This window comes from Ursus maritimus, unplaced genomic scaffold (assembly GCF_017311325.1).
Source record: "Ursus maritimus isolate PB19 unplaced genomic scaffold, ASM1731132v1 scaffold_31, whole genome shotgun sequence".
Taxonomy (NCBI): domain Eukaryota; kingdom Metazoa; phylum Chordata; class Mammalia; order Carnivora; family Ursidae; genus Ursus; species Ursus maritimus.
Genome location: NW_024425675.1, coordinates 5,158,907 through 5,186,513, shown reverse-complemented (window position 1 = coordinate 5,186,513; position 27,607 = coordinate 5,158,907). Strand labels below are relative to the sequence as shown.

Here is a 27,607-nt window from a genome sequence, read left to right as displayed (position 1 = left end):
TACACGAATATAACATTTTAGTCACCATCTGCAAGACAAAAGGCCACTTAGTCATATAAAATCAACCTAATACTTCATCAAATAAGTTTTAAGAAAGTTATTACATTTCAAAACATTTTTCCTCTTTATTTAAACATAAAACACATTTACAGCATGCAGGTTAACTTAAAACTTAAAAATTATATGGCGTCTTCCCAAACCAATTATCTTTGAGTGTATCTTCAAGCACTGAAAATAAACCAACATATTCCACAGGTATACTCAGATTTTTTTCTGTCACCTTATGTCGAATTGAAAGTTACGAACAGTAGCTTGCTTAAGTTAGGCAAATAATTTAATTGATCACCATGAATAAATATTACTTTTATTTCATTGAGTTTCTCTTCTGAACCATTTATCAATACCATTCAGAGGAACGTTAATATTCAGTCAAAAAAAAAAAAAAAGACACCGCAAATTGAAATAAGCATCAATGTTCTATCTGATCAGAAATTTTCATTTATAAGAGTAAATGCTGTGTTTAATGACCTACCATAGCAAAGAGTTCACTGAAAACTAATTTATGAAATTCTTTGTACACTTTGTGAAAGTCTGAAATTATAAATAGAAAAGAACCATTTCGATATTTAAAAAACCCTAACATTGTGTATTCTGAACCACATGCTAGTTACAATTGTTTGTTACACAGCACCAATACCCGTGATACAACTTACAAGAATGAAACTACCATAATGTTCAGATAAAAAAGAAAAGAAATTCTGCTTCATTTAAGAATACTGCTGAAGAAGCAAGCTTTCTTTTGAAAACAAAATATAAATGTGAATGCAGCCCAATGTTTCTCCATTTAGAAAACTATCACCATAAACAGGCTATAGCACTTTCTTTTTAGTTAACAGTATTACTTCAATCTTGCTGCACACCAAGTTTTCATCTCAATTTCTGGAGTGTTTCTTCTGACCAATCCAAAAAGCAACACAATCATTTTAAAGGTTGCAGACTACAACAGGAAGGACTTTTGACTGTTAAAAAAATAAATAAATAAATTTATCTTTTAAATCAAAACTATTATAAAAGTGGAAATTACAATAGTTAAATAGAAAAATAAGCCAATTATGATCTGAGCCTTCTGACTATGGCTCCAAATTTAATACAAATATCTGTGTATAAAACTTTTTCAAAAAGTTAATTCTGCCAGCCAAATCCTAACACAGAATTTTCCAACTTTTCTCTACTGACTGAATCACCTTAAATCGTCATTCTCTGCAAATTTCTGCTAATATAGGTGCAGTCACCCCACACACAGATGAAGCAAATATTGAAATCTCTCGCCCTATTATGTTTAGAGCTTCCGAAAATAAGCTTTTGACGTCGTTTAATCAGCTGAGGAAGTGGCAACAACGGATACACTTAGTATGAATTACGAAATTATGGGCTATAACCAACAAAATTTGGGGATTATTAGTGACTTGTACTTTACTATTTCTAGACTAACTAAACAAGAAATTAATTATCGTATAGTGTAGCAGGTTAAAAACACCTCAGGGATTTCAGACCAAAACTCACCTACAGATTTATAAGCTCACCGTTAAGTTCTTCCACACTTTTTCTCAATTTCCATTGGCTATCAATTCAGTCAACCAATACAGTAGTTAACAATATAAATGCTGTTTAATCCTGTAGTATCTTAATTCATTTCACTATATTAAGATGACAAATACCTGTCCAATTCTTATATTATTAGCAGGCTCACCAGAACGAAGCAGCATGTTTTCATTCCATCACGCCACGTTGATTATAGAATTGGGAAGAGAAATACAATTCCTTCTCCAAACCCTCTTTCTTAAACGGAGATTTGCTTTTGATATTATAAAATATTTCTATTCGAGATAATTCAGCAACAGGCATTTCATGAAGAGAATTAAGTAGCCGTGCTCAGTCTCAAATGCCTTGTTAGGCAGTTTTAAGGTTTCAGTGCTCAGTTTTCAGAAGCAAACTTCAGACATGATACAAATAATTTTAACTCTGAAATCATTTCAAGGGATTTTAAAGTACAGTACTGACCTGATATATTTTGTGGGCATGTAGTGTTTTAAGTGGTGAAATTTAAGACATTTAATCTAAATGTTCCATTTTCCCTAAAGTAAGGAAGACATTTTACTAAGAAAAGAAAAATAAGAAGCAGTAGCAGCTAGGTAACTTAAACTGAGATTAAAAAATAAACATAAACAAACAAAAAACCAAGTACAAAAAGCACAATCCTATATGGTACAGTTAGCTTGGCACAGTGAAGACTAAATTTAAGACACGAAGACAAACTGTGTAATAAATAGGACCACAGTTGTAAACTGTCATTTTCTCCCCTCCTAAGACGCCAAAATTGCACTCTAGTTGTGTTGGGAAGCAGCAGAGTTTACAAGAAGAGTGGGTAGGAAACGGCTGTACAGGCCAGGTATAATTTATACATTAAAAAAAGGTTATAATTCTACAATTCCCAGGGGGTAGAGGTTATAGTCACTGAATGATTCTGCTTGGTATTATGTCCTCTTCATACTTCAATTATTTTCAATGCCTGAAAATAGATGAGAAATAAAATATCTTTATTTATACAAAACTAGTTTGAAATAATCATGAAAAGAAACAAGTAAATAAAACATACCAATATATTTAAAAACATTTTAGCCAATAGCTTAGACCACTTCCCCCAAATTAAAACGATGGCAATATTAAATAATTTGATTCCTCTTGGTTTTATTTAGCTTCTAAGTAGTTCATAAACAGTACAATGCTTAAAATGTCAGCCCTTTCTTTTTCTTCTCCCCAAGAGTTATGAGTGAGCATATGTAGGAATTACATTTTTTAAAAAAAGCAAAAGACGGGTTAATAAAATGGAAGTCAGGAGACAGTGTCAGTGACATTCTTAAACCAAAGACCATGAACTAAGCAATGTTATATTCATGGCAGCTGTAAAAAAAAAAACAAAAGTGGGGGTTGGGGAGAGGGATAGGTATAAACCAGAGATACGTACAGTAGGAAAAGTAACAGTGAAATAAACAATTCCAACTGTTGTCACCTGGAGGCATCCTTGTATTAAACTACCTATTTACCTACGTGTTCAGGAAAACTCAACTTGTTGAAAGTATTAAGCAAGCCAGAAGACCAGCTATGTAAACCTGGGTTCTAAAAGAATCAGTATTATTAATACACTGTCATCTTTCCCAGAAATAAACCCAGTGTTTTGAAATGTCTTGCCTAATAATTAAAAAATAATTTAAAAATTTCTCTACATATTATTTAATTTTTCAACAATTTATCACTTATGAGGTTTATATACTCCTCAATCATGGTTTAAGACTGACTGATGCAAGGCTTTAAAAAATAAAAACCACTATCCTTTGCACCAGCAAAGAAACAATCCTGTAATCAACTATACTTCTATAGTTATTACTTCAAGTCTTAAAAACCTAATCTGGCTAGGGTAGCTACCTCCCTCATGTGCTAAACTGCAGTCATTACACTGGGATCAGAATTCCACTCTCTAGCTAAAACTTATATTAACAAAGGCCCTGGCCTATCCTCTCTGCAAATGAGATAGGAGTTCAAAGTCACACATGAATTCTAATGTGAGGACAATACCCAAAAGGAATCAACTCTTATCTGTTACCTACATTTACGCTGTGAAAATTCCTTTGGCCACCTATCTACACTTCCAGAAAAGGCAGCTTGCCTCTTACTGAACACCTGCTCTGTACTAGGTAACAAGGTTTTAACTTGTACAATTCTCAAGAGTGACTTTCATTTCACTAACAAACGGTCTCAACAAGTTATTATTCCAAATGGGGAAAAACAGAGGCCATTTCTAATTGGCAGGAAAACGATCTACTGTAGGTCTACGGATTTGACACAATATTAAACACATATTACTTTACTTGGTAGTCTTGTTAAACATGCTTATGCCCCATCTAAGCCATGCTTTCATTATACAGGGAATAGAGGAACAAGGCTATTAAACACAGAAACACACACCCAGAGGAGGCATATGCTCAAGATAACTGGCCCGATCTCTTCATTAAGTCAATGTCATTAAAAAAGGATGGATTGTTAGGAGGTCTAACCAAATGTCAACAGCGGTCGTGGATTATACTCTGGTTTAGATAAACCAGCTCTAAATTAGAGAAATCTGAATATGGATTGGTATTATTAGATAATATTAAAAATATTTTGTTAGGTGCAATAATGTTATTGTGGTTATGAAAAAATGTTCTGTTTTGTAGGTACATTAGTTTTAGACCATAAATACATAATTTACTTTTCTGCTTACGAAATTTAAAAGGAGTCAAAACAAGAAATTAAATACTAAAAAAGTAACTTGCTGAAGTTCATAGAAAAAGAAAAGTTGGCATTCAAACTTAGATGTCTGTACTTTGGTGGAACTCCAATGTCTGTACTCTTTTCACAATGTTTGTATGGACAAAAAATTTTATGAGATTATTGGGAAATGTGATTTCTTCAGAATATTGCTTAATTCTCTACTCAAACTGAGAGCCGATCTTATTCAGTATGTCAAAGTAAAAACAAGTCAATTTATTTGCATCTTGCTTTAGTATTGGTCAGAAACAATTAACTATCAAAATTATTTAGTAGTTTTAGTATCCAAAGCATAAATACATCTGGGACTTTTCTAAACAATAAAAATCTGAGTTTCTGCTATATGATGGAACACTAGGCAGCTTATTAACTAATTAGTCGTGTTGTACAAGAAAATGTTCAGAACATGGTGCTAAATTAAAAAAGCAGGCTACAAAGAAACATATGTACTAGCAGCATAAGAGTATTCATCAACAGTTTAAAATTAACTAATTAATTAAAAAAATTATTTCATTTATTTATCTGTCAGAGAGAGAGCACAAGCAGGAGCAGCAATCAGAGGGAGAAACAGGCTCCCTGCTGAGCGCGGAGCCCAATGCGGGGCTCGATCCCAGGACTCTGGGGTCATGACCTGAGCCGAAGGCAGATGCTTAACCGACTGAGCCACCCAGGCGCCCCTTAAAATGAAAGATTATAATATGCAAAGAAAGCACGAGAAAGATACACACAATATACTGGGTGGTATCTCTGGATGATTAATATTTAATGCTGGCAAAGATGCAAGAAAATGGACAGTATCCTTGGCTAAGATGCCATTTGGCCTAGTCTTCCTGGAGAGCAGTGTACTAAAATGTCTCAAGAGCCTTAAAAATGTTCACACTTTCTCATAATTTCACTTCTGGGAATCTTCTGAAAATAATCTAAAAGGTGAAGTACACAAAAAGGTATTTCACACTTGAAATTTTCCAAATTGAAATTTCCATAAATGAAATTTGAAATGTGAGACATTTTATATTAAATATAGAAAAGAAATGACTTAAATTAATTAAATGTCCAATAAAGGGGAACATTTATAAACCATGGTATATCCATTAGACAGAATAGCTTTTAAAAATAATCCAGTATGTTAGGTTAAAAACATTAAGAAGAACACAAATTTGAAAATATAGTATGATCTGAACTATGAAAAAAAGACTAGAAGAAATCATGCCAATTATTTTTTTAATCACATACATTAAAAAAACGCAACTAATACGAGAATGCAAAAAAAGTAGTATTTAACAACCAATGGCTGAACATTTCCATGTAGAGCTATGATTCAAAAGCCAGATATAAACTACAAACCTGTGGGTAATGTGTAACGATTACACTTGTTTGCCTCCTCCACCTCGAACTGCTACTGGCTGGCTGTTCTGAACAAATGCACCTCCTCCACGAATTGCACTTGGATGAGTTGGAGAAGCTGCTGGATGTTGCCCAGGACGAATAGGTTTAGCTAATACAAAAAAACAAGAACTGACTTTAGAATAAATCTTAACACGACTGTAGTGACGGTTTAGGTCTCTCCTCTTTTTCACAACAATTCCCAAATGTAGTTTTTCTTTGCCGTTCTGTTCCTCAGAAAATTCCTCTCTTTTCTTTTTGGTTACACCCTTTTCACCAGGACCTATACCATCCCTAGCCTCTTAAAAACCTTATTCCTGTATGATTATTCTAAAGCACGTAATATTATTGCTGACAACTTATTTTCTTTCAAGTCTCTTCTTGCTTTAAGAATGCTCTCTATAATAGTTTCACCTCTTCCTGACCACTCTTGCATGCTTATCTAGTTCTTATTTATCTTCTTGTCCTGTAAATGTAGCTATTCCTCAATTTGCTCTTCATTCCCAACAACACCACTCTTTGGTAAATTAGAAATAAAGACAAATACCACCATGACAACACATAATCAGTCAATCAGATTATGTTTTCAAGTAAATAAAAACATTCAAACCAAGCAGTTTAAAAGGTTTTCAGGTATTCTACTCACCAATTTGTGCAGAATGTCCTCTTCTGGCCATATTCTTTGACCTGACTGCTTCCTTTATACGATCTACTTCCTGCTGATAGCGTTTGCGATCACGAGATGCATTTTCTTTGGCTTCCTTCAGTGCTGACTCCAAAGCTTTCACTCTTTCAGCTGTAGCTCTAAGTCGCTTTTCCAGCTTCGGAAGTTCACAGCGAAGATCTGCATTATCACGTACCAACTAAAGGCACATAAAGAAAATAAGGAGTTTAGCTTTAACAAGACGATTTGAAAAAATAAGAACATTTCATAATCTCCCTTTAGAAAAAAAGTAATACTACATTTTATATTAACATTTTCCATTTAGCTAATTTAACTTAGGCAGCAACATGAAAAAATACATACACCCATACGTATCATCTACATATGTATTTCTCACAAAGATATGATTTCATTCAATTTTGGGGGATCAAGGGGAAGATTATTCTGTCTCCCCATTAGGCAATGACAATAAGATGTAACACAGTGTTAGGTCTCTTCGGTAAGGTACTAATCTGGTAAATACCATTTTAAGTGTTAAAATAAGTGTGGAAAGCAAAAAGGGCTAAAATTCCCTTTAGTACAAACATCACATATACACTAACAAAGATGTACAACAATTCAGTATGCTAAAAAACATAATTAAATTATGTATCAAGCCACAAAAAAGGAAAACAACAACAAAAACAAAGACCCACACAGTAAGCACTAATTTTCTAAAAAAATTATCTGCCTCATTATTTTATATTTCACACTCGGGGGCATTAAACGGCAAAAGACAAAAAAGACTGTATTTTAACTGCAAAGTCCTATCTACTGAAGATTTAAAAAGTATCATGAATAACAAATGAGGAAAACTAAGCCAAAATCCTAGAAAATAAATAATACCCATTTTCATTGGCTTCTTGATAAAACGGTTGTTAAAAACATCAACTCCCCTAGAAACTGCTAGTGATTTATTTATATAATTGCTAAATAAAATAATGGAACAGCTCAGGGTATGAAAATTCCGTAGGCCTCTGAAATATTAAAACACTTGCCACTCCACAATTTTTTTTCCTATAATGTTGCAGCTACCATAAAATAGATTCTTTATTACCTGTTTGTGCACTTTAGTGAGTTGTTCAAGATTATTTTCAAGAAAGGAGATCTTTTGCTTTTGAGCAGCACTGCCTCCAGTGTCATCAGAATCGATCTCGGCACTCTAAGAAAAGAAAAAAGAAGGTCAATGAGTACTACAAAAACATTAGAAGTTAAAAAAAAAATCTAACCATAACTACACAAAAATTATTATGACAATGTAAAATTACTTCACTTACGAATATAAGTATTTAGACATAGTAAGCACCGTTTATATACATACCCACCACAGTATTATTTTATTACCTTTTTCACTCTGGTGGCCAGGTCCTGAACAAAGAGCTTCCGCAGGTTGTGTAAAGTCTGCAGTTCTTTCGCCTTGAATTAAGAACAGCAATGTTTTTGGAATTTGGTTTTTAAATATTTAGTATAACCAAGGGGAAACCCATTGAACATCCCAGTATCTTATTTATTTTCAAGTTTTTCTTACCACCGTCTCTTCTAAACCCTTCAAGTCTTGTCTTGCTTGTTCTCGTCTATCTTGCATGACTCTAAACAACAGAATATACACATATTTTTCAACTTCGATTCCATGAAGTTATACTTTTCAAATAAATTTTTATATGCCTTTTAATCTCCTTCTAAATCTAGGGGGAAAAAAAACCCTCCCACACAATAGTAGTGGAAAAGATGAAATAAAATGTAGCAGAATTAAAAGAATAAGGAAGGAATGGTTTTTTTATTTTAGAATATGCCACACAGAACACACTATTACTTATCCAAAATAATTCTGATTAACTGGAAATTATAAATTATTGAAGGCCAAAACATTTTATGTATTTTATATTAAAATTATTTTAAACAGAACTATGGTTGAGATTCAGCAGAGTATGTATAAAACCAACTCTGAGCTGGTCCTGACATGTGACCATCCTAATAAAAGCAGTTCCATTTATAAATCATCTCTCATAGGGGCGCCTGGGTGGCACAGTGGTTAAGCGTCTACCTTCGGCTCAGGGCGTGATCCCGGCGTTATGGGATCGAGCCCCACATCAGGCTCCTCCGCTATGAGCCTGCTTCTTCCTCTCCCACTCCCCCTGCTTGTGTTCCCTCTCTCGCTGGCTGTCTCTATCTCTGTCAAATAAATAAATAAAATATTTTAAAAAAATCATCTCTCATAAATTCAAGATGTGTAAAGTTATAATCATGAGTTTTCTACCTGCTAAGATTCTAGAAAACTGAGTACTGACTATGTCTCAGTACATTAGGAAAAGTAAATGGTGAAAATTTCTGTTCAAAAGATAAGGCTGGAACAATAATGTTCTTTTATTCAAGATCGAATTTCACAAAAAGTCAGTATTTGTGGCAGATCCTGAAATCTTCTAAATGACTTAACGTCATTTAAGGTATATTTTTATAATGAATCTTGAAGTAATATGGTGGCACAGAAATAGGAAGCAGATTAACACACAGAAATCTCAACCTACCATCAGTAAAGGATACAGGATCTTGCTTTTGCTTAAGTACAAGACAATATATTGCAAATTTTAAGGTATATATTAAACTAACTCAGAAGGTTTAAGAAAAACACCCTTTAGCCTATACAAACTTAAAAATGTGTCCACTGGATACATCCAAGAGCAATGCCTGCAATCCCCTTATTTATTTATTTATTTATTTAGATTTTATTTATTTGAGAAAGAAAGACAGTGAGACTGAGTGAGTGAGAGAGAGAGAGAGAGATTGCACAAGCAGGGGGAGCGGCAGGCAAAGAGAGAGGGAGAAGCAGGCTCCCCACCCAGCACGGAGCCCAACAGAGGGATTGACCAGAGGACCCTGGGATCATGACCTAAGGCGAAGGTAGACACTTGAACTTACCGAGCCACTCAGGCACCCATAGTTTTTATTTTCAAACTTGAATTAAAACATTTACTCACGTAAGTTCATGTAGTTTTCTGCTCTTTTCCTGATCTGTAGCTTTCAACTTCTCATGTTCTACTCTCAGACGTTCCTGCTCTAACATCATTTTCTGGTTTTGGCTGACAAAAGAAAAAAACATAACACAATATCGATGTCAAAAAAACACAACACAGTATCAATTTGCTGAATGGCATCATTAAAATTTTTCCAAATTCTTAAATTCTCTCATTTTACTATTGAAATACTCAAGACCACCTGTTATCCTGTCCCTGTAGGGGAAGAAAAGAAAGGAAGAGGACCTGGCTGCTTTCAGTCATAAAAATATTTTTCATATTTTGGTTTGAAACTATGAATCTCATTCTGTATTTATCATTAAGGTATTAACATAAAGACCCACATATCAAAATTTGTCATCATTTTTTGTTACTCTCCTCTGGTTCCTATTCAAATCATGATTTAGTTGCAGACCTCCCAATTTCTATAAATTCTAGGCTATGCATGCATATGGCTATGGAAATAGAGAAAATGTCTTCCAGAAAAACCAAGCATACAGCTATTAAAAAAAAAAAACAAAACTTCTTGAAATAAGATAAAACTTAAAAAAAAAAAAAAAAAAACCCAACCTTCTAAACCCCACAATTTCTAAAGTTTTTCTCTGTTAAGAAATTTTTTAAAAAGAAGTTAATTTTTAAAAATCTTTTATTTATTTATTTGAGAGAGAGAGAGGGAGAGAGAGAGGGAGGGAGAGTGAGTAGCAGACTCCCCTTGAGCAGGGAGCCTGATATGGGGCTCGATCCCAGGACCCCGGGATCACGACCTGAGCCGAAGGCAGACGCTCAACCAACTGAGCCACCCAAGTGCCCAATTTTTAAACATTTCATCTGGAACTCAGAAGTTATGCTCGTAAGTGCAAAGATTCTTTACGTTCAAGTCAAAATGGCAATTTCAATGAAAAATGCAGATTTCTAAAAGGATATATTGTCCATCAGTACTCTATTATTTCCTCTTGCTATTCAATTTTTCTGAGTTAGCTTCTAGTATCTCAGAGGGAAGAAAAGTATACTCACTCTTGAAGATCAGTGATGAGTTTTTCTTTTGCCTCAACTTCATCTCTCAAACTACTGATCTGTTTTTGATGTGTTTCTCTGTGACTTTGGATCTGCTGTTCAACTGCTTGCTAAAGTTATTGGGGGAAAAAGATTTAAATCAGATTAATCAAGATTAAGAATGGATTAAAGTATTAGAATCCAATGTTACATCAAACTTGCCTTAACTTCATTTGCAGTCTGAACCTTATTTAAGTGCTCCTTTTCCATTTCATGTACTTTCTCTGTTTGGGTAGAGAGAGAAAACAGGAAAAGAAATAAGCCTTATAAGTTTTTCCTATAAACCAAGAAGCAAATAGGTTTTATGAGGGATCTTTTGCTTAGCAGTACTTGACTTTAAATTATCTAAATGCTACACAGTAAATCTTGCTCTCCCAGCTCAAAACATGTTTACTAACAATACAGTTAAATCCTTCGTGTTCATACTATGGTTTCCTTTATTTTCTTTGCCTAATCCTGGAACAGATGGGTTAGGGCATGGCAGGGACTGAGATAGTTTTCTACAACCCCAATGTTAAGATCTACACACACACACACACACACACACACCCACACCCCTCATAATTTTGTGGGAAATTCCTAGATTGGCCACTTTCACATTCAAACACAATTTCAAAAACAGGTTTCAAAACCATTTTAAAATATATTATTTATGTTCTAAGTTTATCCCTATTCCTACTATTCTCTATCAGTGTGAATATAAGTTACTACAATTATACTAAAGAAAGAATATAGGAAAAACTCATAAAAAATCAAAAGCTAATACCTTGTGCTCGAAGCTGGACTAGTTCTTCACTGAGGGAATCGACAGATTCCTCCAGCTGTCTTTTCTTTTGCTCCACATTTTGAAGGTATTCAGTCAATGATTTGATTTTGGCTTCATGCTTTTGGGAAAAATATACTGATATGAAGTGCAAAACAATCTCATGCACACATTTAGTTCTTAAGGGTAATTTGAAAGTTAACAGGTTTTCTCTATATATCTAAACATACAATATTACAATGATGAAGAATTAATGAAATAGTCCCCTGTATAGCTTATAACACTTGCAAACTAAGGTACTGAAAGCTGAACTATGAGATATTCTCTAGTATCTCCATCTAACATTATTCTCTTCCCTACTTCTACAACTCCTATCTTGGTGAACGGCCACATCCATTCAGTTGCCAAAGCCAGAAAACTGGTTCTGCAGCTGTCTACCCTAGAATTCTTCTAAATTTTTAAATAGCCAAACCAGTCACATCTTCCTAGTAAATTTCTATATATAACATATACGTGTCAGTAAATATAACCCAGTTAAATTCGCTCATATCATATGGCAGTGAACCTAAAAAAAACTGAGTTAACCTTTTTACTGTTACCCAAAATAACCCATAGAAGGTCGTTTCCCTTAAAAAAAAATTTTTTTTTTAAGATTTTATTTATTTATTTGACAGAGATAGAGACAGCCAGCAAGAGAGGGAACACAAGCAGGGGGAGTGGGAGAGGAAGAAGCAGACTCATAGCGGAGGAGCCTGATGTGGGGCTCGATCCCAGAACGCCGGGATCACGCCCTGAGCAGAAGGCAGATGCTTAACGACTGAGCCACCCAGGCGCCCCTAAAATGTTTACAATCAATAAAATGTATACATGGCTGTTCAAAAAAAAGAAGAAACGTTGTTGTGTAATACATACTTGAGAGATACGAAGCTGGCACGCTGCTAATTCCTTTTCATTTTCTTCCATTTTTTTGTTGCTCTCAGTTTGTGTGCTTTCTAACTGTTTGCAGCGTTTTACCATTGTTTTTACTTCTGACTTCATTTTGCTAATGTAGAGCCTTGCAACAGTGAATTCTTCATCTATCATGCCAGTTCCCTCAGGCTGCTATAAATAAAAAATTAAAAACAAAAATGTCCAGTTTGTGGTTACCCAATTAGACTCCAAAATCTTTTTTTCTTTTTTTTAATTTGACAAAGAGAGGGAGCAGGCGTGCACACAAGTAGGGGAGCAGGAAGTCCAATGCGGGATCGCTCCCAGGATCCCAGGATCGTGACCTGAGCCGAAGGCAGACGCTCAACCGACTGAGCCACCCAGGCGCTCTGGACTCCAAAATCTTTTAACAAGTATCACTGAATATTCATGAAAAGTATGGAGTTTTTCTTTCATTAAATATTATTTTTGATAAAGGGCAAGTAAAACTTAAGCTAACACATACTTACAAGGGAAAACAACAAATGCAACCTAAAAACTAACTTATGATATCTGCTGTTACAATTTTTAGATTTCCTCTTCACTGCTAATCATATGTAAGCCCAATTTAAAACTTAACAAATAACGATGTTTAAGGGCAGAGAAAGGATGACTTTTAAGCTTGGCAAGGAAGAACTGTGGTGACTGTACATTCCTTAAGTTTCATGAGTTTCACTACAAAATTCCAGTACAGTACTCAGTGTCAATATTAAGTGGAGCCTGAGAAGGAAGAAATGACTATCTTTGCAGAGAATATGATCGTTTAAAGAAAAAAAAAAAACAAACACTCCTAGAACTAATAAGCCATTATAGTTAACATTGCAGAATACAAGATTAACATATAAAAGTCACATTCCTATACCAGCAATGAACAAGGGAATGTAAAATTAAAAACACAGTGGCACAGATATTAGAATGAAAAGAAAAAAGAAATACTTAGGCATTAACGTAATACAGTAAGTATAAAATCAATATGACAAAAGAAATCAATGAAGAACTAAATAAATGGCAGATATTCCATATTCATGGACAGAAAGACTCAATATTAAGATGTCAGTTCTTCCCAACTTGATCTACGGATTTAACATAATCTTAATCAAAATCCCTGAAAGTTTATTTTATAGTATCAACAAACAGACTCTAAAATTTAAACGGAAAGGCGAAAAATCCTGAGCAGCCAAACACTACTAAAGAACAGCAAAGTCAGAGGACTGACACTACTCTTCGAGACTTATTATAAAGCCAGAGTAATGGAGATGGTGTGGTACTGGCCAAAGAACATACGGTAACTGGAACAGAACAGAGCCCACGAATAGACACACATGAATACAGTCACTTGATCTCTGACAAAGGGGAAAAGGCAACCCAATGAGAAAGGACAGTTTTTCTCAGTAAGCTGTAATAGAAAAACTATCCATCCACACATAAAATAATGAAGCTTGACAGACCTTATACCTTGCAGAAAAAAAAAAAAATTAACTCCAATGGATCACAGACCTAAATGTGAATATAAAACTAAAAACCTCCAAAACAAAGGAGAAAATCTAGGTGGCCTTGGGTTTGGAGACGAGTTTTAGATACAATGCCAAAAATGCAATCCAGAAAGAAAAATTCGTAAGCTGAAATTTAAAATTAAAAACTTCCGCTCTGTAAAAGACACTGTTAAGAGAATGAAAAGATAAGCCATAGACTGGGAGGAATATTTGCAAAACACCTACCTGTAAAGGACTGCTACCCAAAACACAGAGATCTCTTTAAAACTCAAGAAAACAAACAATTCCACTGCATATTGAAACAATGAGATTAACACTATACATCTCAAACCGAAAAACTGCTGACATCAAATACTTGTGAGGATGTGAAGTAACAAGAGCTCTCATTCATTGCTGGTTGGAATACAAAATGCTATAGCCACCTTGGGGGTTTCTTACAAAGCTAACTCTTAACATATGATCCAGCAATCATGCTAGGTATTTTTACCCAACTGAATAGAAAAGTTATGTCTACAGGAAAATTTGCACATGGTTTACAGTGGCTTTATGTGTAATTGCCCTCAACAGATGAACAGATAACAAACTGGTACATTTATACAGTGGAATACGTGGTGATAAAAGAAATGAGCTATCAAGCCATGAAATGACTTAAATGCATGTTGCTAAGAAAATTAAGCCAGTTTGAAAAGGACAAATACTGTATTATTCAAGCTATACGGTATTTTGGAAAAGGCAAAACTATACAGATAGTGAAAAGATCACTGGCTGCTGTTCAAGGGAGAGGGATTAGTAGGGTAAAAAGCACAAGGGATTTGTAAGGGAGGTGAACCTGTTCTACGTAAGTAACTATACTGTAATGGTGGTTCTGTATCATACATTTGTCAAAATCCATAAACTGTGTAACACAAAGAGTAAACCATAATGTAAAAAACACAAAAAGTTAATAAAGCTCAAGCAGTGCTTAATGAGATGTTAAGAGGAAAAGAATTATATGCAAATGACAACAATATTAAGACTCCACAGATTTTCTTTTAAAAGAACCTATTTGCAAGGCTGACTTGTTTTCAAAATGCTACAACGGTATAGTGAAGAAAAAAAAACAGTCTAGGAGTCAAGGAACCTGTATTTTATTACTGGCTCTGCACTGAACATAAGCCATTTCCACTCTTATTTTCTCTCTCTTTACCACTTTTTCACTTAAATTAAGACTTAGTTGAACATAAAATGGAAAGACTTTTCTAAAAAGAAGCTGCAAATCTGCAAAGCAAATTCTGAACACTTCTCTAGTGTTTAGTGATAACGAAGTAAAATTTATTTTTCCTCCTGAAAGATTCCCACACAGCTCTATCATCTCACATTAGTTCACCCTCAACAGGATACAGAATGTTCAGATGGAACATTCTCAAGAGAGAAGAGAGTGAAGAGAGAATAAGTCAAGCCACCCAACATTTTTCTTTTGTCTCAATGGTGTGAGCCAACATTAAGAAATGATAGATGAGATGAAGGAAATGTGTCCTCCATATTGAAAACTTTTATTTCATTTTCAAATCTTGTTAAACTAGGCTTCTTATTCTTAGTAGGCTGTCACTATAAACCCTAGTATACATTTGTTCTCTTTGTTACACAATTAAACCTTAATCAAGAAGAAAAAGTCCAAACAAATACCTACTGCAACATACAAATCTTTCGTATTATGTACATGTGCTTGCAGTTAAGAGTCTTAGTTTGCTTTTTTTGTCTAAGTTTTGAAATTTACCAGGTCACTAATCTTTTCTTATCACATGCCTAGTGCTAACAAAACCAATGTTAGTATCCTAAAAAAGACCAGAAAAGAAAAAAAGGTATAGCTGAAATAGGTATTGCAAAATTTTGATTACTAGTAACTCTGAAGTTCACAGTATTATTCTTTTTGTCTGAAAATTTTCGTAATAAAACTTTTAAAAAATTAATTAATGCTCATCTTTTATCTTTTCAAACATTTAAAAGCAACCACAGGCCAATTCACTTATGAGTTTACTCCCTGAGCTAATCTTCACTGTTGCCCCAGTTACATATTTTCACATACAGTATTTATTAACATAATCTCTAAATGCAAAATCTTTACATGGTAGAGAAAAGACCCAAACATGGGATCCAAATAAATGACACTTACTGAATATGCCTTTTGAACACCTCTTATTCTCTTCCTCTTTCCTTGCCTATTTAAAATGAAGTTAATACCATCTACTACACATTGCTGTTGTGAGTGAGATAATGGGTATGAAAGAACTTTGTAAAGAGTACGTAGTAAATAGAAGTATGAGTTGTCCACTGATAATTATACTTAGTATTTGGTTATTGTACTTACCTTTACATCATTATTTCCTACAGCGATTCCTATTTCTGCAAGGTCTTTTAGTAAAGATGCCATCATCTCAGCTGCTCGTTTTTTCTGGTGGTTGGTCATTTCCTTAAGTTTCTGAAGTTCAGCGTCTATACTTGCTAAAGTTGCCTAACAGAACCCAAAACAAAAGACACACTTAAATCAATTAAATGAAGATTACTTCAAATACTGACAGGTATTTCAGTTCACCCAGGGCTCACAAAAGCATTATTTCCTACTTTCAGTTTTTTGAACTAACTGATTTACTGAGTTCTGGGATAGCTCCCAGTTCAGACTTAGAAAATATTTTAGACCTAATAGAATCTGTAAAGTAGCCATATTATGCTCTATGAAGAGCAGGTAGTTTGTACCATTTCACTAATTTTTTTAAAAAAAGATTTCATTTATTCATTTGACAGAGAGAGAGAGCAGGAGAGCACAGGAGGAGGAGTGGCAGAGGGAGCAGGAGAAGCAGGCTCTCTGCTGAGCAGGGAGCCCCAATGCAGGGCTCTATCCTAGATGCAGGGCTCTATCCTAGGACTCCCGGGATCATGACCCTGAGCTGAAGGCAGCTGCCCAACCAACCAAGGCACCCAGGCGTTCCCCCATTTCACTAATTTTTGAGACTGAGTTATGTTTTCTGCCTAGAAGTGAGAAACTTTCCAAATAATTAGACTGAATTTTCTTTTATTACCATAGTATGGCTTATCTTTGGAAATGGAGTCTGAGCAAAATAATGTTAGAACAGAATTGAACCTTCTAGATGGTTTGTTATGTTTTATCTACTTTCTATACACAGTCACTGGAAATAGTCCACCTGGTAATTATTGCTACTTTGATACTACGATATAAGCAATTATCTAGGATAGTGATGAAGTAGCGTTACTGTGTTTAATTAAATAATAGCTGGTTTACCAGCAACAAAGTCACCACAATTTTGAAAAGTCTAACCCAATTTGGCCACATTAAAACTAATCATTATACCACAGGTCAGATACTGACTAAAAGTCAGTAAATTGCATTAAAAATTACAGTTGCTTTTAGTAAAGATGCCATCATTTCAGTTTGTTGTTTCTTCTGGTCATTTCCCTAAGTTTCTGAATATCAGCAGTGTGTTCACCCAGTTTAATCTAATATACCAGGTGTATCTCAGAGTCTCGTAAGGTAGCATGCTTTAATACCTAAATCACCAGGTATTTTCTCTAACAACTGAGTAGCACTATTGTACACACATAAAAGGGTGCAGAACGCTATAAGGTTTCTAACTTCTATTATCAATGTAGTGCTGACAGATTCAGCTTCAAAACTGGGACACAGACACAACCGTCTGAAACTGGTGACTGAAGACCATCTTACAGTTTACAGAGTTATAAGAAACTCCTATTGGTCTTCCGAACAGTAATTAGGTTTGCTAATAATGCAACTCAGTAAGAGTTATAAAGGCACCTTCTCTCCATACTATTAGATTGTAACTTTGGAGATTAATAGGGGAAAATGAATTTCCCATCAGGGGCATGAAACCTTTAAAAATAGTACTGACTGCTTTCCTTTAGATAGGTGAACATGGATAGGGAAATAAGCAGTGAACACTAACTCTGAGTCCAACTCTAGACGCGGTTTCTGAAGAAGTTGGTATTGACAGTACTAAAATGTTAATAAGAGAGCTCATCCACGATGCTGCTGCAAGTACAGCAGTCGCCATCAGTTACAGACTACCTCTGGCATCGCTCTAGGAGGGTGGCGAATCCTGTTCTACAGCAACGATAACAAAGATTCTTATCTATTACGGGGATCACAAGGAAGAGCCTTCTACACTGTGCTGGGCAGGCTCTGCTCGGGGCTGGGAATTTAACAGTAAACAAAACCCAAGTTATATGAGGTTGTATATACTCTTAATTTTATGTGCACATTTCTTAATTTAGTTTGAACAATCATCTAATAACATTATTGAGCAACTAGAAGGTAACTTATTTTCCCTTTAACATCAGAATATTAGGAATAGCCAGTAAGTCTTCAAACGGCATTTTAATTACCTTTTAACAGACCTTCAGGAACTAAAAAATAACCCTCTTCCTTCACCTCTAAGGCTTTATATAAAGGAGGAACTGAAGTTGAGGCTTGGAATTCCTTAAGAATGGATGGATACTATCAATATTGAGCTTACTAGAAAGAAGATACTTAATTTCCGTTAAGAATACTTGTACTAAAATATTAAGAAAACAGAATTATATCCTACCGATTTCTGATTTAGTTCATCACTGAGCAATTCATACTCCTTAGTTTTATCTTCGACTTCCTGAGACTTCTGATCATAATTGACAGCAAGTTCCTCTAAGGCCTGCAAGACTTCTTTTACTTCTTCTTTAGAGGCATCATTTTCTGCTTGCAGGCGATTCAGTTCAGCTTGCATATTATCTTGATCCCTTCTGGTAGATGCCAAAAGCTACGTGAAAGAGTAAAAGTATACAGGTTCTTAAAAGGTATACAGGTTTAAAAAATCCATTTGCTTCACCATTTGCTAAACACAAAGGGAATAAAATGTGGATGCTTTAACTGTGTGAACATTTATTCATTCAACAGACTTAGTGACTACTATATCCAGCCACTGTGCTAGACACTGGGAAACAGCAAGAAAACCAAAAAAAAAAAAAAAAAAAAAAAAAAGACTTTGTCTTTGAGGAATCTAGTAGAAGAAACAAAGGTACATAAATAAATGCAATACAAGATGGAATGCTAACTACGAGCCATAAAGGAGGGACAGGACAGGACAAAGTGCTTGGTAGTATTTAAAACACGAAGGTATTTCTGTAGGTTCTTCATGAAGAAGATGGCTAGAATTGGCCAATTTTAGTCATGTGCAAATTAATGTAATAGAAAGGAAAAGGCATACTAGATTCATGAATAATGAGCACAGAAAAAGAAAGAAATTAGTAGATGCTTAGAAGCTATGCTTAAAGTTTAGATTTTCTGGGGCGCCCGGGTGGCTCAGGGCATGATCCTGGAGTTCTGGGATTGAGCCCCACATCAGGCTCCTCTGCTGGGAGCCTGCTTCTTCCTCTCCCACTCCCCCTGCTTGTGTTCCCTCTCTCGCTGGCTATCTCTCTGTCAAATAAATAAAATCTTAAAAAAAAAAAAAAAGTTTAGATTTTCTTTGGTCAACAAGTGGTGCACCTGAGCTATGCCTCGAGAAACTTAGTATCAACATATAAAATTTGAACTGCAGAGAAGCCAAGAGACTAGTTAGAACACTGCAATCATCTAGGGTCAGTGGCTTTTAAGTAGGGAGGGGCATCTGGAAATTTGCAGGAGTATTTCTAATGGGGCAGAAGACTAATGGCATTTAGAAGTAGGGGCCACGCATGCTAAATGTCCTATAACACAGAGCACAGAATAATATTATAATGAAGAACTGTGTGAACATTACTAGTGACCCTTTTGAGAAAACACGCTATAATTGAAGTACAAAGATGATGTGACCAGGATTAAGTTGACTGACGCTGGCTATCTCTTCATTATTGAAGCTGTTTAATCTTTGCCCCCATCTCCAAAACAACCCTTACATGAAGTACCATTTTTTAATTATCCCCCCACTCTGCCAGATAAGATAAACTGAGGCTCCAAACTAGGTGACAAACTAGAGAAGAGAAACTTGAAAGAACTAAGATGAAAGTAAAGAAGGCAAAAATGAACAGGTTCGATGAAGGTAGACACGCTGAGAGGGGAGTAAAAAAATGTTTCATTCACTGACGTCTCATTCCCACAGCAAGTCATACCACAAATTATACAATTATTAAAGACAGGTCAAAGCAATTCAGAAATCAGTTGTTTTCTTTCTTCAATTATCCCTTTAAACCTGTATCTGTGTGTTTACATGAACGAATGACAATAAAACATTGTTTTTAGTATTTCTTCTTTCATTTACATGTGGAAATACTCGCCATAAAGGGAGGGACAGCGTAAAGTTATCCCAGCCCAGTGTAGTAAGTCTTTCTCAAGAATTAGTAAGACATGTTTTAGGGAAAATAAGGAGATAAAATAGCACTGTACTTCAAGTAAGGAAAGTAGAAGACAGAGTTAAAAAGTCCAGAAGAAGTATACTGAAGAATACTGAAAAATCAAGTTATCCTCTCCCCTCCAGTTAGAACTCAAACAAAAAAGAAAAACCTTAAGAGCAAGTCAATCTTTGCTTCAATCCATATGATATACCATCCACAGTGAAGCACAGGCATATTAAAAAAAATTTTTAATGTACTCCCGTATATTCTGAGCTCTGTAGGCTCATTTTTATGTTTAAAAATAGTGACAAACCATAATGCTTTTCTGAAAGCAATGTTAAGGTATTGAACTTACCTCTTCTTGATCCAACATTTGTGTCTTCAGTTTCTCTACCAATTGGCTCTGTTGATTAATTTCTTCATCCTACAATTTTAAAGTAATAAGTTAACAAAATAGCTCACAACCTGATTCTGTTTTCTAACACAAGCTGTAAGATTACTATTCCGCTGACCAAAATATTTCACTCCAAATTCAACATAGCTTATTTCAATCTCCTGGAAAAATGCTGAAAGAGTTGGAATTTCTTTCAATTAATAATTGTAACATCACACAAAAAGGCTTGTTTATAAAAGCTATTCATTAAATAGTTTAAATGCAAAAAGTAATAAATGTTTAAATCTATTATTGAAAATAACAGCCATGCAGCTACTCCAAACCTGCCATATCTGCTTAAAATACATACAAAATATAACCTAAAGCCAAAACCAGAACTATTCACTTCTAGTCTCTTTACTGTTCGTGTTTTCCCTTTCCTCTCTATACGGTTCATAATTTATTCTTCACACTACTGACTGATAACAATCAAAGAAGGAAAATATTTTGTTACCACTCTAATCTCCTGCATCACCTTAACTGTTGAGACCTTAGATCCCTGATTCTAAGAAGTCATTTCATTAAGGCTCTCCAATGACCCAATGCCCAATTTTCTTTTGAAAATTCCTTTAAAGAAGGGAAAAAATAATTAGTCTCATAGTCTCATACATAGTTTCTGCACAGAAACAGAAACTGTGATTTTATATTTTTTATTAATACAGATGACCCTTGAACAATGTGAGGGTTAGGGACGCTGACCCACCACCCCCACCAACGGAGTTAAAAATCCACATATAACTTCTGACTTCCCCAAAACTTTACTGTTGCATGGAAGGCTTACCAATAAACAATTAATACATATTTTTTGTTAAAAGACTGTACACAGTATTTTTATAATACAGTAAGCTAGGGAACAAATGTTATTAAAATCATAAGGAAAATATATTTGTATTATTGCACTGTATTTATTTTAAAAATCCACATCTAAGTGGACCCGTGCAGATCAAACCAGTGTTATCTGAGGGTCAACTTTACAATGACTTCCAAAAGGTTAACAGAAATCAAAGAAGATTTTGGTCCCCTAGACCCATAACATTAAAATTAAAAATAAAAATACCTATGTCTTAACATTCTAAAACAAAATAGAACATGAACAATACCTACTTTGTCATCAAGTTGTTTGTACAATTTAGCAATTTCTTCTTCACACTTTCTTCTCTCAGCGTCAGTAAAGTTTCCAGTAACTCCAATCGTAGCTGCTGGTTTATCATTGGTAATAGTAATATCCTTATCTACTGCGAAAGCTTCCAAGTTGGCTTTCTCTTTGTCAAACTGTTCATCAATAGGCACTGTCTCTCCTAAAATAAGAACAGCACAGTTAATAAACATCCACCTGTCTAAAATGAGTTGCAATTTTATTCAATTTCAGCAGCTCTCACCAACTTTCTTATCTGCTCAGTCTGAGATCTGAGAAGCTACAATGATTTCTGACTCCTCCCCTCATCTAAATAGTCACCAAATCTTATAAATTTTATTGCTTCCACCCTACTGTGGGAACCTTGCCATCTGTGACTTCTATAGCTTCCAAGATGGCCTCTGTGCCTCTATTATTTCAAGTAAAATCAAAATTTAAAAGATTTTATTCATTTTTAATCGATGATCCCTAACGTTCAAAAAGTAAAAATGGATGTTTGTTATTTTTATTTATATTCATATCAGAGTCTCAAATTTACAAAATAGCTTTGCATTCATAGTCATCAAACTCAAAATGACATATTCATAAATTATTACCATTACGCCATCGATTGAGTTCATTTTCAAGCCACTGAATGGTGTTCCGCAGGGTCTTATTTTTTTCCTTTTCTCTTTCATATTTCTTTTTCCACTGTTCTGCAGTTAATTCTACATTTACACAAACTGTGTTCTTAATTGTTTTGGCCCTAAGAGAAGTAATTGCAGGGAAAAAAAGGTGACTAGAATTAATTATTTTCAATTGGTATCTATAGATGTTACATATATATGATATATACATATGTATCATATATATATATAATTTTTGGTTAAGTAATTTGACTACTCTTGTTCAATTATCTTTATGAATAAATACAAAGGGCCCTACAGTGCTTATTCACAAGCTAAATAAATTTGCGTCAGTCCCCAAACTTGTGAACAGCTTAAAAAAAAAAACAACAACAACCTGATGAGGATAAAAAAAACAAGGGCCCATATTGTCCCAATTCATTTGCAAGGATAAATTAATTTAAAAAATTATTGTTGAAGGTCAAAGATAAAATCATCACTACTGACTTTCCTAGGTTAAGCAATTCACATTTGGTTATCCCATTATCTGAACCTGTCACATATGTCAACAGGCTAATACAGGATTATATTAGTTAAGCTTTTCTTTATTATCAAATTTAAATGCTTATTTTCTTTAATGCTGAATCAAAGGTTCTCATAAATTTCACTGATTAAACATTTGACTTTGATATGTATTAAAACTTAATTCAAATCCAAGCAGCTTTGTATTATCCCTCAATTAAAAAACCGTGTCTAGCATGTTAACAAGATGCACTGATTTGAATAATATCTACCTACATTTTCCTAGACTTAATAAACAAGACCTAGCTGTCATTGAGACTCTGTATTTTCTTAACAACAAACCTTTGACCAAACAGGAGTGTAGATTTTGTTTCAGATTCATTGTATGATGATGGAGAGCAGCAAATTACAATAGTGGTTCTACAGTTGCCACCTAATGAGTCTTGAAGGATTCTTGTCATTTTACTATCTCGATATGGAACATATGTCTACAAACAAAAAAAACAGAAGACCAGTGGGTTTCTAAGGAATAAAATTTGTTATAGAAATATGTTACACTTTAAGTATGTTACAAAGGAATTTTGGTTATTTTAACTGATTAATATTAAGATGAGAACTAAAATCTACATACTAATACTATAAATTCCCATAAGACAACACATACTGATTCAAACACACCAAATCTTTCACTCAAACACCCATGCATATATATACACTGATATTTAAGTAACTCCCCATAAGATAACAATACAGAGGGACGTGTATACTTACACTTCCCTCAGCCAAAGCAGAAATGACATTGCCAAGAGCAGAAAGTGACTTGTTGATGTTCTTAGCTTCATCCAGCACAGCACCTTCAGCTCCAGTTTTACTAACCTATACATAGATTTCAAAAGAATGAAACAAAATTTTAAGTTTTTTTTGGATTTTCTAAAAAGTTCAGAGGTCATCTATAGCTAGCAAACAACGAAATGAAAAGTTTCATGATTTTATTTGTCAATTATTTATTCTAAGCTATCACTATTTCTTGAGTATCAGTCTTCTGAGAACTTGGTCAAGTAACTAGGTGCACAACAAGAATGTGATTAAGGATATACCAGATTTTATTTTTAGTTTGTGCTCTTGAAAATAACGAATTTACACATACATTGCAATTTACTATTTGTTAACCCCCTCTGCTTCATTAAAAAAGAGGAACCTTTTAAAATCTGCTAAAGCATAATGTTGATACTTTAACTATTACAGACTGAATTTAAATATATAAACAAACTTCTTTTTAAAAGATGTGAAATACATATATTAAAGATAGGATAAAATGTTAAAAATGTGGCTGAAGAAACAGCCTCTCAGTATTCACAAAAATCAGACAGACTTTGAAGGGTGTGTTTAAGACTTAGGGAAAAGGGAATAGGTATGCCATTTTAATCAGAAGAAAAATTGGCAAAACAGCAAAAATGGTTACAGAGATCAATATTAAAATATTTGAACTTATTTTGATTTTCACATAAACTAGAATCAGATTAGCATACACAATAGTCTGTAATTATTAAATAATCACCCAAAGGAAAGAAATCGGTACAACCAAACCAGAAAAGACTAATGGGCAGTTACCAGTTTTCACTGCCAGTATGGTAAAACAGATACCAAAAATAAGGAAGAGGTATCGATACCTAATAAAATTTGTAACAATATATACTCAACAAAATTCTCAATACAATCATACACCTTAAGTCAAAGGTAACACCTATTGGTTAAACTGGACTATGGCACAAATGACAGTAATCTAGAACTGGTTTCTCAGTTTTAGTAGTCATAAGCATTGGCGTCAATGCTTTTAACTCTCAAAAATATTATCAAATCCAGTTTATAGATTTTAACATGTTAACAATGAATAATGCCGAAGTCCAAATTCGAGCTTAAGTTTATAAAAATGCTTAAGTATCTACCAGAATATAAAGATTTTACCTTTTCACTACCAGCTAAATCAACCAGATAAAGTTTTCCACTCAGCTTTTGTTCCGTTTGCGTGTTCTCTTGTTTTACATTAATAAGAAATATACTGTGACTCCTAGAGCTATGTTCATTCATATCTGCAATGAAATTACACAAACAACTATAAACAAACATGGCTTTCCCTTACTAATAATTTCTAAAGCATTACTTTACATAAAGTACAATTAATCAACTTGATAAAAGATACTTTAAGGCAGCTTTGTACCTTAACTAGTGTTAATAAACATCCTACTTACTTGTAACTGCTACATGTCTGTTGGACTTTCCTTCGTCAATGGTATCCATAACTTCATCTGGACTACATACAAAACGCTCTGTGCACCCCTATAAAATAATTTTTTAAAGATGTCAATAGCCTTAAAATTTTTTTAGTACAGGGCTTTTCTAAACAAGCATTCTGTATTATTTTATAAGTACCTTTACATAGGGAACTCGATTTTTATCTTCATGAACTGAAAGATTGGTCTTTGAAACTGAAAAAGAAAAATGAACAGTATCAGCAACATTCTCCTCACCTCTAAAACTAGTTATGAAATAGCTAATTCAATGGATTGTTTCCTTTCCCAAGTGACCTAAATAGGTAAATTTTAAAGATATGACACAACACTATTAAAAACTGTATAAACAGTAAGAGATTTAAATAGAAACTAATACAGCGATATAGAATTTTAGGTCCAATGCAACCTCTAGCACCCACATTTTGAAAATAACAATAAGCCAGAGTGGTTTAATAGTTTGCCCAAGGGCAGTGAATCTAATTGACAGCTGACAGAAGACTAGAATCTCTAACTATAATACAATTCTCTAATTACTACCTAAGAAACACAAGCACCCATAAATACGTGCTTTAAATAAGTTATTTAATGTGTCAAAGGCATTCAACTAACTTTAAAATATACCTGTTTCTTATAACTTAAGTCAATTTCATATAGGTCACTTTGAAATGGTCTCATATCTACTACTAAAAAAAAGTAACATGCTATTTTTAAATGATAACAGAGCAAGAATTTAACTTACCATCTAACAGGTCCCTTATCTTATCCAAGTAAATTTCAAAATACGAAACCTGAAGGGCAAAGAAATAAAGGAAGAAAGATCAACTAAAATTTTAAAATAATTTATTCACTGAATTTACTGGGGTCTGAGGGAGCACGATCTAGACTAGGGGGCAGAGTTATTAATAACTCATCCATAGCTCATGTTCTAATGGGAAGATCTGAACTCTCTAAACTGCTCATGTAACTAAAAAGCAATTTCCATTATGTATCTTCATCTAAAATGAATCGGACTCATGAGAACAGTAAGAACCTTTTGAGTTCAGGGCACCTGGGTGGCTCAGTCAGTTAAGCGTCTGCCTTCTGCTCAGGTCATGATCCCAGGGTCTCGGCGGGGAGTCTGCTTCTCCCTCTGCCTCCCCCAACCCTGCCCCCATATGTGTTCTCTCGCTCACTCTCTCTCACTCAAATAAAACCTTTACCAAAACAAAACAAAACAAAACAAACAAACAAACAAAAAAACAAACCTTTGAGTTTCTTGAAATAAAATTATTTTAGGTGTAAAACAAAACACAATCTTTCCCCAAGGCTTTTTACCTTAATATGAAATTCCAAATTTTCATCCATGGAGTAAATGTAATTAAAAATATCTTGCACTATTCTTGGAATAATCCCCATGCCTTCTGGATCATGAAGTTTACCCTGAACAGATAACAAAATAAGACTTTAAGAAGTATAAATTACAAGTAAAAACTTTCAACCTATAATTTATAGTCAACAGAGGACAATTAATTGTAATTGTTGCCATTTTTTGGTGAAAACAGTTTTACAAATATCTAAAAAAAATCCAATTCAACTATTATATTGGTAAGTTACACATAAGTACTGCATGTCAACAACAAGAGTTACCAACTGATCTTAGCCTTTTATTTAATCATTAGATTTAGATTATCCATGCTTGTGCAATGAATTTATTTTCAAAAAAGGTTTTAGTTTGTTTCTTCCCATATAAGTCTTTATTCCTTCAAGTCAAATCCACACAAATGCTAGAAATGTCTTTGTTCTCTTTAACTTTATGGAATAAGTAATATAAATTACACTAAAATAAGCAATCATTTATACAGAATGCTCAGATAAATGATAAAGCAGATGCTTTGTAGCAGCAGCATAAGATAACAAACAGGCTGTTTTCTAGATGCCAAGTTTGGGCAGGACCACATCTTATTAACAGCAGCACCGATAACTGTGGAGACATTCTTATTAAAGAAGAGTAGCAGATATTTGGAGAGAATTAATTGCTGTGAATAGAAATGAAAACATAAAACATTCAAAATTTCAAATTTCCATTATAAGGTAGCAGAAAATTCCTGTTAATTCTAAAATAGCTCGTATTTCGTGGTTATGCTGATAAAACAAAGCTACGATTTCAAGTACATAATTTCATTATTCAAACTCCAGAACTGATTAGATTCCAACAGTGATGTTACCTACGTATTATTTGTACGAGAGAATGCAATAAAGAGTAAATAAAGATGTTTAAGCATGGTAAAAGCATTCCGCAAATAATGAATGCACTGTGTATTCTACAAACTACACTCGAGTACAGATTATGAAATGTTACCTCCATTGTGTGTGTCTTCCCAGAGGATGTTTGTCCATATGCAAATATTGTTCCATTGTATCCCTCAAGTACATCTATGAGAAAATAAAAGATTTTTATACCTCAGGGGATCTTTTTCCCTTAAAAAAGACTCATAAGAAATTACTTAAGAATATTAGAAAATACTCTGAAAAAATTCACACAGATATT

At 34.1% G+C, this 27,607-nt stretch overlaps 1 protein-coding gene across 1 annotated transcript in view; it reads right to left on the bottom strand.

The window, feature by feature from the left end:
* Positions 1–27,607, bottom strand: part of KIF5B (kinesin family member 5B) — a 48,999-nt gene continuing 21,392 nt past the window's right edge. Inside the window, exons 4-27 of the mRNA XM_008683948.2 lie at positions 27,419–27,492; positions 26,395–26,499; positions 25,820–25,868; positions 25,220–25,275; positions 25,039–25,126; positions 24,755–24,879; positions 23,561–23,665; positions 23,132–23,277; positions 22,259–22,407; positions 21,632–21,825; positions 20,450–20,518; positions 18,336–18,542; positions 16,085–16,228; positions 12,191–12,379; positions 11,282–11,399; positions 10,678–10,739; positions 10,477–10,586; positions 9,427–9,528; positions 7,980–8,040; positions 7,796–7,867; positions 7,509–7,613; positions 6,395–6,611; positions 5,710–5,860; positions 1–2,569 (exon numbers count right to left, since the gene is read on the bottom strand). Of these exons, the coding sequence (XP_008682170.2) occupies positions 5,730–5,860; positions 6,395–6,611; positions 7,509–7,613; positions 7,796–7,867; positions 7,980–8,040; positions 9,427–9,528; positions 10,477–10,586; positions 10,678–10,739; positions 11,282–11,399; positions 12,191–12,379; positions 16,085–16,228; positions 18,336–18,542; positions 20,450–20,518; positions 21,632–21,825; positions 22,259–22,407; positions 23,132–23,277; positions 23,561–23,665; positions 24,755–24,879; positions 25,039–25,126; positions 25,220–25,275; positions 25,820–25,868; positions 26,395–26,499; positions 27,419–27,492 (2,678 nt within the window). The 3' untranslated portion in view covers positions 1–2,569; positions 5,710–5,729. The remainder of the gene's footprint in view (positions 2,570–5,709; positions 5,861–6,394; positions 6,612–7,508; positions 7,614–7,795; positions 7,868–7,979; positions 8,041–9,426; positions 9,529–10,476; positions 10,587–10,677; positions 10,740–11,281; positions 11,400–12,190; positions 12,380–16,084; positions 16,229–18,335; positions 18,543–20,449; positions 20,519–21,631; positions 21,826–22,258; positions 22,408–23,131; positions 23,278–23,560; positions 23,666–24,754; positions 24,880–25,038; positions 25,127–25,219; positions 25,276–25,819; positions 25,869–26,394; positions 26,500–27,418; positions 27,493–27,607) is intronic.